The following is a 16251-nucleotide window of genomic DNA, read 5'->3' as shown; positions in this document are numbered from 1 at the left end:
TTACCTCAATCATTTGCAAAAGACTCGAGACTTTTGTACCAGATCTGATTAATGAAGACCAAACTGGATTTATTAGGGGGTGTCAAGCACAGGACAATATTAGAAGAACCCTCCACATTGTGGATAATGCTCAAAAAAATGATACAAATATGGTCCTGGTCAGTTTAGATGCAGAAAAAGCATTTGATAGTGTACTTTTTATATGAAGTACTAAGGAGATTCGGTTTCAATGAAGATGCAGTTTGGTGCATTAAAACAATATATCAGGAGCCTACAGCTAGGATTAAGGTAAATGGAAACATATTAAAACAGATCCAGTTAGAGAGGGGCACAAGGCAAGGATGCTGTCTTTCTCCTACTCTCTTCGTTTTGTATATTGAACCCTTATTACAAGCAATAAGGCAGAGAGAAGACCTGCAGGGGTCAAAACAGGGGGAAAGAACATATCTTTGCTCTTTTCACTGATGATGTCATTATTTTTCTTGAACGACCAGATATATGTCTCCCAAATCTAATGAATCTACTTGAAACATATGGATATAAACTGAATATAACAAAAACACAAATTCTTTCATTCAATTATTCTCCATCCCAACAAATCAGAGATGCATATAATCTGAAATGGAATTCTAAAACAATGCAGTATCTTGGTGTAACTATAACCAAAACACTTTCCAACATGTTTGAAACTAATTATAACAAAATTGAAGAAAACATTAAAAAGGACGTTGAGAGGTGGTCTACCCTCCCTCTAGACTTCAGTGCCAGAATACAAACGGTAAAAATGAATATCCTACCTAAACTACTATATTCCAGAGACAAATTCATAGCCTGGGATAAGATGATCTCTAGATTCATTTGGAATAGCAAACAACCAAGAATAAAACTAACAATACTTCAACTGCCGAAAAGCAAGGGTGGAATGGCTTCACCAAATCTGAGGAAATACTTTTATGCAGCTCAACTCAGACCTCTGGCTTGTTGGTGTAGACCTGATTATGAATCTCAATAGAGAGAAATGGAAAGGGAGATACAGGGTTTACCAGACCCAAATTTTGGTGGGAGACAAATATCTGAGAGGGCCTTTGAGACATGCTATGGATCCAATAGTAGTATTTACGTTAGAAATATGGAATGTTATAGTGGAAAAATACAAATTAAAAAGAGGGGTTCACGCATTGAAATGGTTCGCATATGACTCAAAGTTTAAGCCAGGGGTGTGTGGTTCAAGATTCAAAGAATGGGCACAAAAAGGCAAACAGCAATGTATACAGTTTCAGAAAATGGCGGGTTTATAAGCTTCCAAGATTTAAAGTCAAAGTATGGTCTCGAAAACAAAGATTTTTTTAGATACTTGCAATTAAGAGACTACTTTACAAAAGAGATAAGGCCAGAACTAGATGCAACCTCAAATAATGTGATCAAGGTGATTGTGGATGCATACAAACAGAAGGGGTCTCGGGTCATCTCTGCTTTCTACCAAGCTCTGGTGGGAAGTGAGGGAGAATTAATGCTCTACATAAAAACAAATGGGAAGCAGAATTAAAAATTCAAATAACAGAAGAAAAATGGTATCAAATGTGTGGAACACAATGTTCATCCACAAGCTCACTAGTATGGAGAGAATTTTGCTGGAAAAATCTAACTCACTTTTTTATAACATCCAAAATAAAAAGCAGCCAACTTGCTGTCCAACAACACTGTTGGAGGCTGTGCGGGAGTATGGAGGCGACCACTCGCATATTTTCTGGAACTGTGTAAAGATAAGGCCATACTGGGAAAATGTTAACACAGTTGTTAAAAATATCTTGGGTTATAAAATCCCAAATACCTGCCCTGTGATGTATCTGGGGCACATTAAAGATATTGTAAAGATAGAAGATACATATTTGATTAAAGTTTTGCTTGCAGCAAGTAAGAAGGCCATTACCAGGCAGTGGCTTCATGAAAAACCCCAAAACAGGAACAGTGGTTAGAAATTGTACGAGATCTTTACTGGAGAAACTGACATATTTCTTGAGAGTCAAGGAGAATTCATTTGAGAAGATCTGGGAAAAATGGACCATTTATTTGAGCCATGACAGCAACTAGATAAATGCAGAGCTAGATATGGGAAGACTGTGTTATATAGAACTAGATGATATGTTTGTACGAATATTGAAATATCTCCAGTTAACTAATTAATCTAATTTTTTTTTTTTTTTTGGTAAGTGAACCACACGGTCTTATTCCAAATTTTTTTTAATTTACCTCTTTTTTTCCCCTATTTATTTATTTTGTAATTTTGATTGTTGTTTTTCTTATTTTGTTTTATTTACGGTGATGGTGTTGCACTGTTTTGTATATATCTCTGTGGAAAATCAATAAAAACTTCAGTGAAAAAAAAAGGAAAGAAGACGGGGAAAGAGGGGGGATGAAGGGAAATGTGGGTGGGAAATGAAGATACGGAGGTGGGAAAAGGAGCAGGGTAACTGGGGTGGAAATGTGGAATTCTGATATCATCCACACGCTAGAGATGATTAGTACAGTGGGCAATTAGAATTTGTCACCTGAAAGAAAGGTCTTGTTTGCAGGTGTGGGCCAGAACCTTCAGGATCACCTGGAACTGTATGTGCAGCAGCAGTGTAACAAACCCATCACGCTGTACAAGTCCCAAAAACCCATCAAGATGATCCAGATTGGCCTGGAATGGTTGTGGAAATTCACAGGTAAACATTTTGTGGTCTTTCTACTGTAGTGCCGTGACACATGAGGCATTTGGTGTCAGACACGGTGATGTTGTCCCTGATTCGCTGCTGTGTTCAGGTTCAGCTGCTTGCACAGTATTGGTGGAGGCAGGGCCACGATTTGAGATTTGTCATGACCTGACTCCATCAGCAGGTAGACTGGAGATGGATCCCATAGTGTTCATCACCATGAGTTGCCAGTGGAAATATGTTTGAGCTTTCAAACCAGATCCAGTATCTCACTTGTTTATCATGTTTTGTTTATTTTAGATTATTTAGTTATTGGGCAATATTTTCAACACTGTTCACTATCTGCTTGGGATGTTTGTTCGTGTCCGTGGTCAATTATTTTGGCAGTGATACAGCAACTCTACCTCATTCCGCTATTGCTCTTTAGTATTCTAGGGCACTCCTGTTGATTTGTTGATCAGTAATTGTATCATCAGATTCATCCATCTATAGTATGTACACTGTTTACTCAGCTTCATGCCAACGTGGAAAGTCATTGCACCCTGGTGTGTGTGACCATCAACTGATCTAAACTGACATGAACCCGGTTTGGCAAGTGTCAGTCACCCCCATATGGCCCTGACCCCATGTACCCCCCCACCCACATCTCCCAACCTTTGTCGTCCCGCTTACCCCTGGCAACTTTAATAGCACATAACAATGTAATTTCACTTATTTATGAACAACTAATGATGAACAGAACCAAACACAGTCAGTCAATGAGAAACAATATGTACATATCCAGAATCAACAAATCTACCCCCTGGGGGTAAATTTACCCCAGGTTGGGAACCCTTGCCCTACACCCACCCACCCATATCCACTTCATCCACCGCATGTCCCCTATACCCACCCACCCTGTGTCCCCCGCACCCACCCACCCACTCTGTGTCCCCAGCACCCACCCACCCACCTTGTGTCCCCAGCACCCACCCACCCACCCTGTGTCCCCGCACCCACCCACCCTGTGTCCCCAGCACCCACCCACCCACCCTGTGTCCCCGCACCCACCCACCCACCCTGTGTCCCCCCCCCACCCACCCACCTGTGTCCCCACACCCACCCACCCACCCTGTGTCCCCAGCACCCACCCACCCACCCTGTGTCCCCAGCACCCACCCACCCTTTGTCCCCCCCACCCCCCCACCCTGTGTCCCCAGCACCCACCCACCCACCCTGTGTCCCCCCCACCCACACCCACCCTGTGTCCCCAGCACCCACCCACCCACCCTGTGTCCCCCCCACCCACCCACCCTGGGTCCCCAGCACCCACCCACCCCCTGTGTCCCCCCCCCACCCACCCACCCTGTGTCCCCCCAGCACCCACCCCACCCACCCTGGTGTCCCCAGCACCACCCCCCCCCCTGTGTCCCCAGCACCCACCCACCCACCCTGTGTCCCGGGCAAACCCACCTGGGTCCCCAGCACCCACATGGGACCCACCCTGTATCCCCAGCACCCACCCACCCCCCCTGTGTTGATGTAATATGAGTAACGGCCAATAGCCCAGCGCCTGCTGGTCCTCAGGATCAGAATTTTATAGTTGAATCAACAAGCTGCAAGTGTTCTTCTTCCTGCATAACGTTAATGAGTTTTAAGAGCAGAATTAGGCCATTCGGCCCATCATGTTTACTCCATTATTCAATTATAGCTGATCTATCTTTCCCTCTCAACCCCATTCTCCTGCCTTCTCCCCGTAACCCCCGACACCTGTACTAATGAAGTAAAGTCACTGACTGCAGCGTATGTTGCTGCCTACAGGTGAAGGGGCGACGGCCCACCTAGAGACGGGTGGGTTTATCCGAAGCGGCCATGGAGTGCAGCACCCCGACATTCAGTTCCATTTCCTGCCCTCACAGGTGATCGACCATGGCAGGGTTACGCCCACCGAAGAGGCTTATCAGGTGAGACCTTGTACTGCACACACGGCTCTGAACTGCTCACAGTGCACCAAACACTTCGATAAGCCACTCGGAAAAATAAACAAGAACCGCTAGAAACACAAAAACAATTCCCTTTCTGAATCATATGGGTTCCAGTAGAGCCCTGGAGAGTGTTGCAGGATTGAGAGGGGTGGGAATACACAAACACGATTCCCTGAAAGTTGAGTCAGGTGGACAGGGTGGTGAAGGTGGTGTTTGGTACATTTGCCTGCATTGGCGAGTTTAGAATGTGCTTTAATTATCCTGAGTGCTTTAATTATCCTATTTTTCTTGTGATTCTTTTTTTTAACGATACTGCTGTACGGGAAATTCATTTCGTTGTCTCAAAGTGAGGCAACGACAATAAAATTTGAATACAAGAATACTTTGAATACAAGAACGAGTGCCAAGGAGTCTGTATTCACAGCTTGTGCATGCAGTATCTTGTCTGAAAAAGGGTCTCGATCTGAAACGTCACCCATTCCTTCTCTCCAGAGATGCTGCCTGTCCCACTGAGTTAATGGCTGTCCCACTGCGGCGACCTAATCTGCGAGTTTAGAAGAGTTTGCCCTCGACTCAAACTCGCAGCATGGTCGACACGTGGTCCTAGGAGGTCCTATGAGGTCACTGGAATTCTCCTTCATGCTCGAGGGCAGTTCCCGCATACTCGTGGCCTCAGCTAGGTTGCGGAAATGTTTTCATCGTGTTGAACCGCAAGTAAAAATTGGTCGGCTTGGTTCTTTTGAACTCGTAGTGCAATGAAGTGGGGTCGTGTGTAGTTACAGGCAGCCGAGGGCAGCCATAGGCAATCTCCTTCACTGACTGGGCATTTTAATTGGCTCATTGGAGTTTTCAGGACCAAGGAAAACTGACCGGTGGGTAAAATGCCCACTAAACTTTATTATACTTCTTAAAAGTGTTCCCACTTCTTCTCCCCCCCCCCTTCTCTACCATTCCCCTTCTCTCCCCCTCTCTCACATTCTCTCCCCCTCCCCGCTCTCTAAAGGACTTACCGTAACTGTGCCAGCTGTCTTTTACCTTCCTCTTCATCGCGGGTGTGAATTTCAGACAGCGCTCCCCCTATTTCCCTGGCCCCCACCTTTGTGATGTGTTAGTGTGTATGCGTGTGTGTGTGTGTGTGTATGCGTGTGTATGCGTGTGTATGCGTGTGTGTGTGTGTATGCGTGTGCGTGCATGCGTGTGTGTGTGTGCGGACGGTCGATCCAGCTCGAGGTTTTCCAGGCGAGTGCCCTCGAGCTTGAAGGTCGAAGACACTCTTCTTAATTCACAGATTAGGTCGCCGCAGTGGGACAGCCCCTTAACTCCAGCATTTTGTGTCTCCCTTTGATTTAAACCAGCATCTGTAGTTCTTTCCTACACATTTTGTACATACCCAGTTGTTGATTGCAGTATAAGCAGTTTAAATACTACATTGGTATTGGGGTTGGGTTTTTTGGTTCACTTATCGTGCTGCTGGTTTTTAATAATAAAGAAAGGAGAGAGAAGATGGGACAAAGTAAAGGACCTGCAGAACACGGCTAAAAGATTGTAGAATACCGCTGATCAAAAGCTTTCTTATCTACACGACTTTATATGCTTTCTTATCAAAGACAATTCCGCTATCAATCTCAACGAGGACACTTACTGGCTCCCAATATTAACCGTGTGTTGGCCCTGATCCCAGAGGCCAGAGTACTAGCTCACTACCTTTGTCCTATTACGGGATTGTGGTTCACTGTTCTGTCTGGGTTTTTATCAAATATAACCTTGAATCCACTGTTCTTTTCAAGGGCAGGATGAGACTTTTCTGTTTGGAGTGTAGGAGGTTGGGGGTGACCTTATTGAGGTGTACAAGTCCATGGGGGTTGGGACATGGAGAAAAATAAATTAAATAAATTGGATCTAAAATTATTTTATAACCATTTGGAATGACAAAGGCAGAGAGAGGAGTCGTGTACACTTGCAGAGGCAAATGCGGCATGGTTGGGGTATGACACAAGCTCACGATACCCGTCCTCTCTACAGAGCAAGGTGCAGCTAAAGCCACAGGGAGGGAGGTGGTGGAGGAAGAAGAGGTCGTGTCAGAGGTTGCTATTATACCAAATAGAAAATCACCCTCTCTGTATGGATTGACCATGCATCCTTGTGCAAATTAATTGAATCACAGGATGTTTTTGATATTTTATCATCATTTTTACGTTCACCAATTGTTCTCGCATCTTGTCACGGTGGCACAGCGTAGAGTTGCTGCCTTACAGCGCTTACAACGCCGGAGACCTGGGTTCAATCCCGACTATGGGTGCTGTCTGTACGGAGTTTGCATGTTCTTCCTGTGACCGCGTGGGTTTTCTCCGAGATCTTTGGATTTCCTCCCACGCTCCAAAGACGTGCAGGTTTGTAGCTTGGTGTATGTGTAAATTGTCCCCAGTGTGTGAATAGTATTCATGTGTGGGGATCGCTGGTCAGTGTGGACTCGGTGGGCTGAAGGGTCTGTTTCCGCGCTTTATCTCTAAGTTAAACTAAACTCCATAACATTCGAAATAAAGACAAAGTAACAACCTTCCGCTCACTACTTTATCCACCGTACCGACACAAACACTATTCACTGCCTACACCATCAGGGTTTGATCTTAATCAACGTTACCTGGATTTACAAATCCAAAACTCAGACCCTCTCTCACACCTCCCGCTGCTGAAAGACTCATCCATGCCTTCATCTCCTCCCGACTGGACTATTGCAACTCACTTCTCCTTGGCATCAGCTCCACCTACATCAACCGACTCCAACTGGTCCAGAACGCAGCCGCCCGACTCATCACCCATACCAAATCCTGGCATCACATCACTCCAGTCCTCAAACAACTTCACTGGCTTCCCACCGGATCACCTACAAAATCCTGATCCTCACCTACAAAGCCCTCCACCATCTGGCCCCCCCATATCTCACTGAGCTCCTCTCCCCCTACCAACCCTCACGGTCCCTCAGATCCACATCAGCCGGTCCCTCTCCATCCACAAGTCCAACCTCCGCAGTTTTGGGGACAGAGCCTTCTCCAGGGCAGCTCCCAGGCTCTGGAACTCCCTCTCCCAACTGATCCGCAATTCCGTGTCCCTCACCATCTTCCAGTCCCGCCTCAAGGCCCACCTCTTCACCTCTGCCTATCCTTAGCCCCACGTCCCCCTCCCTTTTCATCTGTGTATTAATTGCTTCATATTGTGTTTTGTATTGAATTTGTATTGAATTCTGTATTTATTTTGTGTACTAGTCATGTCTCTACTATTTATTTCATTCCCCTTACATGTTTTTCCTCTATCTGCTAAATTTTTGTAAGGTGTCCTTGAGACTCTTGAAAGGCGCCCATAAATAAAATTTATTATTATTATTATAATCACTATGTCAGCTCTGACAGCATAAACCTCAAATATCAATGCAGACAGAAGGTGCCACTCAGTTTTACCTCTCAGTTTACATGGTGACACTTCCACACACCTTTTGCTTCCACAGATGCTGCTTGACCCACTGAGTTCTTCCGGCATTCTGGTTTTTGTTAAAAGTTTACTTTAGCCTTTTGTGCAGGATTAAGTACAGCGTAAAGGACCAAGTGGAAGTTATAAGCCAGTAACTGGATCACCATTTAAAAATTCATTGTAACTTTTTGTTAGGTCCACGTGGGCCCCATGAGACCCACGAGTGTGGGCTGGCTGAAACTCAGGAGTGCAAATCCAAAAGATCACCCCATTCTGGAGCCCAACTACTTGTCCACAGGTAATATTTTATGTCAGTTATATTTATAATTCAACAAAATACCCAGCATCTCTCCTGGTTCCCTGTATTGTCATACAGCATGGAAACTGGCCCTTCGGCCCAACTTGCCTATGCTGCCCCATCTACACGAGTCCAAAGTCCCATTTGCTCGCCTTTGCCCCATATTCCTCTAAACCTCATGTACCTGTCCAAATGTATTTTAAATGTTGTTAATAGTACCTGCCTCAACTCGATTCATATACCCACCCACACATACTCTGTGTGAAAAGGTTGCCCTCAGGTACCGATTTGATTCTCCTACTCTGGATAAAAGGCTCTGTGCATTCACCATATCTATTCTCATGATTTTATACATCTCCAAAAGATCACCCCTCATCCTCCTGCTATAGCTCCTATAGCTCAGGGCCTTGAGTCCTGGCAACATCCTCGTAAATCTTCCGTGTACCCTTTTGAGTTTAACAATATCTTTCCTATAGCAGGGTAAGCAAAACTGAAGACAATATTCCAAATGTGGCATCGCCAATGTCTTGTGTAGCGTCTTGCTTTTCAACATAAAGCTACAGCAGGCATTTGTAAATGTGTCAGGTTTGAGATGTAGAATACTGCATGCATTGGTCATGAAATGCTAACTCTGCATGTTTGATGGATTTGCACTAAAGTACTCAGTTGTAAATTGCATTACTGAAACAATTATTAATTTTGCAGAAAGTGACATCAAGGAAATCCGCCAATCGGTGAAGTTGAGCAGGGAGCTCTTTGCCCAAAAGGCCTTTGATAAGTACCGTGGTCCAGAAATAACGCCCGGCAGCCATGTGCAGTCGGACAAGGAGATTGATGCATTTGTGAGGGAAAGTGCCGACAGTGCTTACCACCCTTCGTGCACGTGTAGAATGGGGCAAGCTTCAGACCCCATGGCAGTGGTCGACCCAGAGACTAGGGTGATCGGGCTGGAGAACCTGAGAGTCGTTGACTCCTCCATCATGCCCAGTGTTGTGAGCGGCAACCTGAATTCACCCACAATCATGTTGGCCGAGAAGGCCGCTGATATCATCAGGGGACGCCCAGCGTTATATGACAAGCACGTTCCTGTTTATAATCCCAAATCATAGGCATTTAGCTTAAAGTTGATGTAGTACTCGTTAAAATTCTATTATACTTGAGCATGTTTCTCCCACTTCAAAAAAGGTAGGTTTTGTAACGATGTAAAAGAATGTCTGAATATTGAAAATGAGCTACTTGATACAATGGAGAAAACCTTTTTAATCGAGTTTCGTGTCTTTTGTGCTTTGCTTTTTATAAATTTTCTTTCATTGTTTAAATCAAGAATTAAACTTGGAATATTATACTCATCCCTGTGTGCATGGTCTTATGATTATGGTTTGGGCCAGGGTAGTGATGTTCATGGTTTAATCGCATATCATTCCTGCCAAATCCACCGATTATCATAATGTCTCGAAAGAAAGGAATGGTTGACTTAGTTTAATCAGTATTCTATAGTTTTTAAATGATCGATTTATAATATTCAACTTCTGTAAAGATCGAGCCATGATATTGCAGGTATCATTCTGGTTAAATCATGTCTTGAAATGCAAAGGGTTGTAAACAGTGGAACGATCTAATTTTAAACACAGCTGCTAGTTTTCGTCATAATAGTGAGTGGATGTACTATGGAGGCAGTGTAATGTAGTGAGTCTCAACTCATCGGGCAGAAAAAGTAAGTGTTAATAACTCACTGATTGTGAATGATTCCAAGTCCTGGTAGTCCATTTTGGCAAATATAGCTATTGGAAAGATCAAACCAAACAAAGGTAGACAAAAATGCTGGAGAAACTCAGAAGCTGCCGTACCCGCTGAGTTTCTCCAGCATTTTTGTCTACCTTTGATTTTCCAGCATCTGCAGTTCCTTCTTGAACAAACCAAACAAAGGATTTTTCCAAATATTTTTTATTTTGAGTGGCATATTGGACATCTGCTCTACCTTTGAATCCAGGCTGATGGTTTAGGACGATTAGTTGGAACGACGGATTCCTCAACCATTTTGCACATCGGCTACAAAGGGACTGAACATTCAGGCTTGAGAAGGCAAGTTCTCTGACAGTTTTTGTTTTCTTGACGTATAAGTGAAACAACTTGAATTCACTTGAAGCTGATGAACTTCCAGCAGGTGAGATACCAATGGGTGAGTTATACCATCTATTCAAGGGCTTTTTTTCTCTACTCTGGTGACGATGTTCCAACATGTGCACTGGAACAACATTGGTAAGTTTGTGGTTCTGTTCATGTCTTTCCCATCTTGGTGAGCCTACATTGATGCTAGAGTTCTGTAGCCAATGTTGAAGGGGTATAGATGTGAAGATTTATAATAGACAGGGCAAGGTGTCCATCATTAGGTTGAGAGGCAACTCCTCGGCAGCTCCTGCAGGTGTGTTAAAATGCCTTGCTGTTCCTGAAAAATCCTAGATAATCTTCAACCGTTTCCTTTGCTGCTGTCTTCTTCCAAAGCTCAATTTTGGCCACCCTTCTATGGGAAGGATGTTGTTAAGCTGGAAAGAGTGCAGAGGATGAGAAGACTTATGAGGATGTTGTCAGGACGTGAGGGCCTGAGCTGTAGGGAGATTAACCTGGCTGGGACTTTATTCATTGGAGCGTAGGAGGGCTGATCTTATAGATGTGTATAAACTTGCATAGCAAGGAGTCCAATGAATGAAATGGTGGGCAAAGATGAAGCTTTTATTCTTGTGACATGGACAGACCAGGAGTGAGCCCTTCCGGAGCTAAAACACAACACCATCTGTCCATCACTGCATAAAGTGATTTATACCACAGGTTCAAGTAACTGTCACTTTATATGTAGAAATCTTCTGGGAGGCTCTTTAATTGACTTGTTTATTTTATACAGGATAAGGTAACCTATTTGCCCATGCATTCTTTTATTCATTGACAGAAATGTTTGGTTTGTACATGCTGTAAGTTGAGTCGGGCAGCAACACTGATATTGTAAAGAAGAGTAAATGTGGCAGGCACATCAGAACAACAGGAGAATGAACGAAATTTACAGGATCTGTAATCCATTAATGAAAAATCTACTATGGAGACACAACAAGAAAAAGAACTAGGGATTAAGGTTATTATGTAAATCTCCATTGTACCTGTACTTAGAATAATTGTTCAGGCTTGTCTAGTGAGAAATTAACTTCACTTTACTTGGGCTTAGATAGAGTCAACTTACAGAAATATACACTATTTTGTATGTACATTTCCAACACTATGGTATGGTGGTAACGAAAATATGTATACAGAGTTTACTGTACCATACAATCACAAAATAGTAGAACCTTATAAACTGAATATACAAATACCATACTACACAAAAGGCTTACTTCATATAAAAGTAGTGATGAAGGTTGCACTGAGGAATGAGTCATGCAATCATAGATTGCTATAACCAGTGAACTTAAGATCAAGAATACCCTCCTTGGTAATGGAATAAAAACAATTTAAAATCTTATTTATCCCTGACTGAGGTAAAATATCTTGCTTCAGTTTTTGTTACTAGTAGAATATACACATGTGTTTAAAATGTACACAGTTTAAAAGATTCTAGTGGCTGCTACTAGTAATGTACCTGCAACTGAAACAGGCCATTATTTAATATATATAAAAAATCTCTGAAAATGTACCTTGGAAAAACACAGCATCTTCAGTTAATTAAGACCTGTTCCTGCAATGGGAATAGAGTGCAAACAAATACTCGATAAAGCATAAAATACTGATGCACATGCTGATAAAATAGCTCATCTGAAGATCAGTACAACAGCAACCTCATCCTTCAGATCCATGCATTTGTAGTTCTCAGCATAATGTGGGACTGCACACAGCTCACTTCATTCACAGACCATGACTACAAGCTGTTCACGTCATGAGCAATTGTAACAGACAATGCAAAAATCACAGCTTGTTTTACTGAAACGGCACTAAGAACTGTGTAGCTCTAGGCTGATTCAAATTGAAACCTACCTCAAATGATTTTGCCTCGGTGTACCAAAGTAACTCTTAGTAAATGGGTCAGGCAATGAAAATCACTAATTATTACAAGCGAGTTCGAAAGTAGAGAGAATGTACCAAGAATAACATTTTTTAAATATTTATAATTCCTAGTAAGGGTGTAAGTAAATAATCTTTGCATATCCTGTGTAAAGTTAGGTTTATATTTTACTTTTAATTTAAAAACTGCTTGCCAGAGAGCTTTTTTCCTGGCTCCAAACTAGCTGAAAACTGTGAAATTAACCTTGCATCAATCATCCACAAAGAAAAGGCAGCTCCATCAGTTACTTATGATTTTGCACTTCTATTAAAAAATACCAGTAATCTATAGAATTTGTGACGGTGATTTTGAACCATAAATATTGCTGCTTATCCGTTACAGTACCAGGATTACAAAATATAGAACATCTCTTTACAAATACAAATTTGTTATCTGTATGTTACAACCATATACAGTTTGCCTACTTTGCAAGAAATGCAGTTTAAGCTTCAAATGAACCTTAAAGAAGATTAATGCCATTCCAATTTCCAGTATAATTTGCTCATAATTCTCTTAATGGGCATAAAATTAGGTTCCTCCACAGCAGATGTAAAAAGACAAAAAAAGAGATATATCCTGTGTTAAACGCGCAATAAAATTGTTAAGAAAAAATCAGTTATTTTTGCCCACCAAAAAATAATACTTTTTGAGATTTGCTGCAGGGTCTAAAACACTGTTCAGCATGGTTCATATTTGCATGAAAAACCAGAGAAAAGATATGTTTCATCATTTTAAATATTTTGATATGCTTTCCCTTGCTCCCAGCCAAAAGTCCAAACACATTTCTGAGGTAACACCAGCCTTCAGATTTGATTGTCATCACCTTTACAATATTTTCCTTTAAACCATAAGCATTGCCATAGAAAGAGTACACTGCTTCCTTCCACACTGCAGCTTGCATGTTGCTGTTACTGAAAACCTCGGCAGCCTTTCATGGTTCAATTATGGCTTCACCTCACAACCTTCTCCTTGGTCCTCTGCGTGCTGGTTACTTGATTGGTTCAGACCTCTTGGTTGCCCACACTCTTGTATTGAGGACATGAGAGGGGTAATTTGATCCAAATGCCACCAGTCACTCACACTCGGATGTAGCTGTTGGTCACCTCGTCTTGCTAGTGCCATAAGAAATTCTCCATGACTAGGCACTTCCTTAATGTTTGTACACATGATTAATCCGTGCTAAATGCTATAAAGTAGTGATGCATATCATTTCATCACCTAGGTCCTCTTCATATATGCCAGTGTCTGGTTCCTCGTCACTGTATTCAACACCATAATCTTGTAGCTCATAGTCACGCCTGTTTTTAATGGAGAGCAAATCCCCGGTAGTTCCATTGTGAAGATTGCCATTTAATAAATTGCTTGCTGCACTTTCCATTTCATCAATGGTCATGTCACAGGCATCTGCAAGCTCATGTTTTGTAACTGAAACAAATTTGGGATCTCTTGCATACTGCCCAAGACCTTCCGATATTAGGACCTTTGAAGCAGAAGGAAATAATGTGATTACAAACATTATGAAAAAATTGGAATGAAGCAAGCACAGCAAACCCTAATGAGTTAACAAACACTGATCACCAAACTCAGTAACCTGGGCATCGACCCCTCTCTCTGCAACTGGATACTGGACTTTCTAACCAACAGACCCAGTCTGTTAGGTTAGACAAGCACACCTCTTCAACCCTCACCCTGAACACCGGCGTTCCACAGGGCTGTGTGCTGAGCCCCCTCCTCTACTGCCTCTTCACCTACTACTGCACTGAGGAGACTGAAGAAGGTCCATCTGTCTCCTCAGATCCTGGTGAACTTCTACCGCTGCACCATCGAGAGCATCCTTACCAACTGATTCACAGTATGGTATGGCAACTGCTCTGTCTCCGACCGGAAAGCATTGCAGATGGTGGTGAAAATTGCCCAACGCATCACCGGTTCCTCGCTCCCCTCCATTGAGTCTGTCCAAAGCAAGCGTTGTCTGCGGAGGGCGCTCAGCATCGCCAAGGACTGCTCTCACCCCAACCATGGGCTGTTTACCCTCCTACCATCCGGGAGATGCTACAGGTCTCTCCGTTGCCGGACCAGCAGGTCGAGCTTCTTCCCTGCGGCTGTCAACAATGTACCTCGGTGACTGCCAATCACCCCTCCCCGGACACTCCTCCCACAGGAAAAACACTGTCTGTATACATGTAAATAGATTTATTTATTGAAATCATATTCTATGTCGCTCTTCCAGGGAGATGCTGACTGCATTTCGTTGTCTCTGTACTGTACACTGACAATGACAAGTTGAATCTGAATCTGAATCTGAAGCACAGCAAACCCAATTGGTTTAGTTTTCTCAAGCATTTTAACAGTGCTCGTTAAACATAACGGGCATCCAGAAACTTAAAAGCGAATTTGAATTAATACTTCAGTCAGGAAAATGTTCATATTTCCATGAAATTATCTGCTATAAGAACATAAAAAGGTGTAGGTTATCAGCTGATTGAGTCATCTTTTAACTCAACCCCATTCTCTGCCTCGACTCCCGTATCAGTAGGTCTCTTCCTCCCAGTTTTGATCGGATGAGAGTCAGAGCTCCTGACCCTCATTGCCCAAGCCTTCTACGGGGAATCTCCAGCTGCAGGTTAGATGCAAACGGGAAGGAGTAATCTTTTACTTATTTTTACGTGCTTTCAATTCATCTTGTTGCTTAATTCTAGCAGATTTTAAATGTCAAGCTACTCAGTCAGCATCTTGGTTATGTAGTGGTTTATTAAACTGTTGCAATGAGCCCAAAAAACTCAAAATAGAAAGATAAACTTGTCTGCAATGAAGAGTCTTTGTCATAATTAGTGGATCATCAGGTAAGGCATCATGTAGATTGGGACATGAAGCATCAGGAGGTCAAACAATACTCCCCATCCCATCCAACTTAAACTGTCTAATGCCCTTTGACCACATTTCAGTCATGAGGCCGCTAAGATTTCCTCAATACTAGTGACTCAATCTAAAGGATAAGGCCCAGGTTGTGCTTCAGAGAGGAATGGTGAAGAACGGAAGAACAGCCTGGCACTTGTACTGCGATTCACTGAGGCCATTTGCCGCATATGGCAGCTTGCTACTTCAGAACCGGTTTAATGATTTGTCGTTACTATCCCACCAATGGTTTAAAATACTTACAGCCTCCACCAAGCTGTCTGCACTTCCTCGTTTCTCATAGTACCGATGTAGAAAGCTGTTTGGGACGGCTAGCTTTGTTGGAGTGTGCGTTCTGTAAGGAATGTCAACATCTTCTGTATACCAAGAGCTTCTGTTCATCGAGGGAAGGCTACCGTTCATGTTCTCCGTGGATGCGACATGATCGACACGAATGAGGGGAGTGTAGTAAGGGGAGCGTTCTTTGCTGGGCGGAGTGGCTGGAGGTGTTGCCCAAGAACGCGTCGATCGTGCTGGCGAGAGACGTCTGCTTTTGTACGAGTCTAATCCTGCCACAGCCATCACCTGCTCATTCACACAGGGAAATAATGTGAATAGCACTCATTAACAAACTTAGAAACATAGAAATTAGGTGCAGGAGTAGGCCATTCGGCCCTTCGAGCCTGCACCACTATTCAATATGATCATGGCTGATCATCCAACTCAGTATCCCGTACCAGCCTTCTCTCCATACCCTCTGATCCCTTTAGTCACAAGAGCCACATCTAACTCCCTCTTAAATATAGCCAATGAACTGGCCTCGACTACCTTCTGTGGCAGAGAATTCCA

General features: G+C 43.1%; 2 protein-coding genes across 3 annotated transcripts in view; one reads left to right on the top strand and one right to left on the bottom strand.

Annotated features, from left to right (window-relative positions):
• Positions 1-9772, top strand: part of chdh (choline dehydrogenase) — a 37473-nt gene extending 27701 nt beyond the window's left edge. Inside the window, exons 5-8 of the mRNA XM_055647506.1 lie at positions 2574-2708; positions 4497-4639; positions 8321-8423; positions 9129-9772. Coding sequence (XP_055503481.1) covers positions 2574-2708; positions 4497-4639; positions 8321-8423; positions 9129-9532 — 785 coding nt within the window. The 3' untranslated portion in view covers positions 9533-9772. The remainder of the gene's footprint in view (positions 1-2573; positions 2709-4496; positions 4640-8320; positions 8424-9128) is intronic.
• A 1825-nt stretch (positions 9773-11597) lies between these two features.
• LOC129704437 (voltage-dependent L-type calcium channel subunit alpha-1D-like) overlaps positions 11598-16251 on the bottom strand; it is a 346238-nt gene continuing 341584 nt past the window's right edge. For both annotated transcript variants that reach the window (XM_055647505.1, XM_055647504.1), the window contains exons 49-50: positions 15667-15987; positions 11598-13987 (exon numbers count right to left, since the gene is read on the bottom strand). In XM_055647505.1, coding sequence (XP_055503480.1) covers positions 13694-13987; positions 15667-15987 — 615 coding nt within the window. In that variant the 3' untranslated portion in view covers positions 11598-13693. The remainder of the gene's footprint in view (positions 13988-15666; positions 15988-16251) is intronic.

This window comes from Leucoraja erinacea, chromosome 16 (assembly GCF_028641065.1).
Source record: "Leucoraja erinacea ecotype New England chromosome 16, Leri_hhj_1, whole genome shotgun sequence".
Lineage (NCBI taxonomy): Eukaryota > Metazoa > Chordata > Chondrichthyes > Rajiformes > Rajidae > Leucoraja > Leucoraja erinaceus.
The sequence above is the reverse complement of the archived record's forward strand: the minus strand, read 5'-3'. Positions and strand labels throughout refer to the sequence as shown.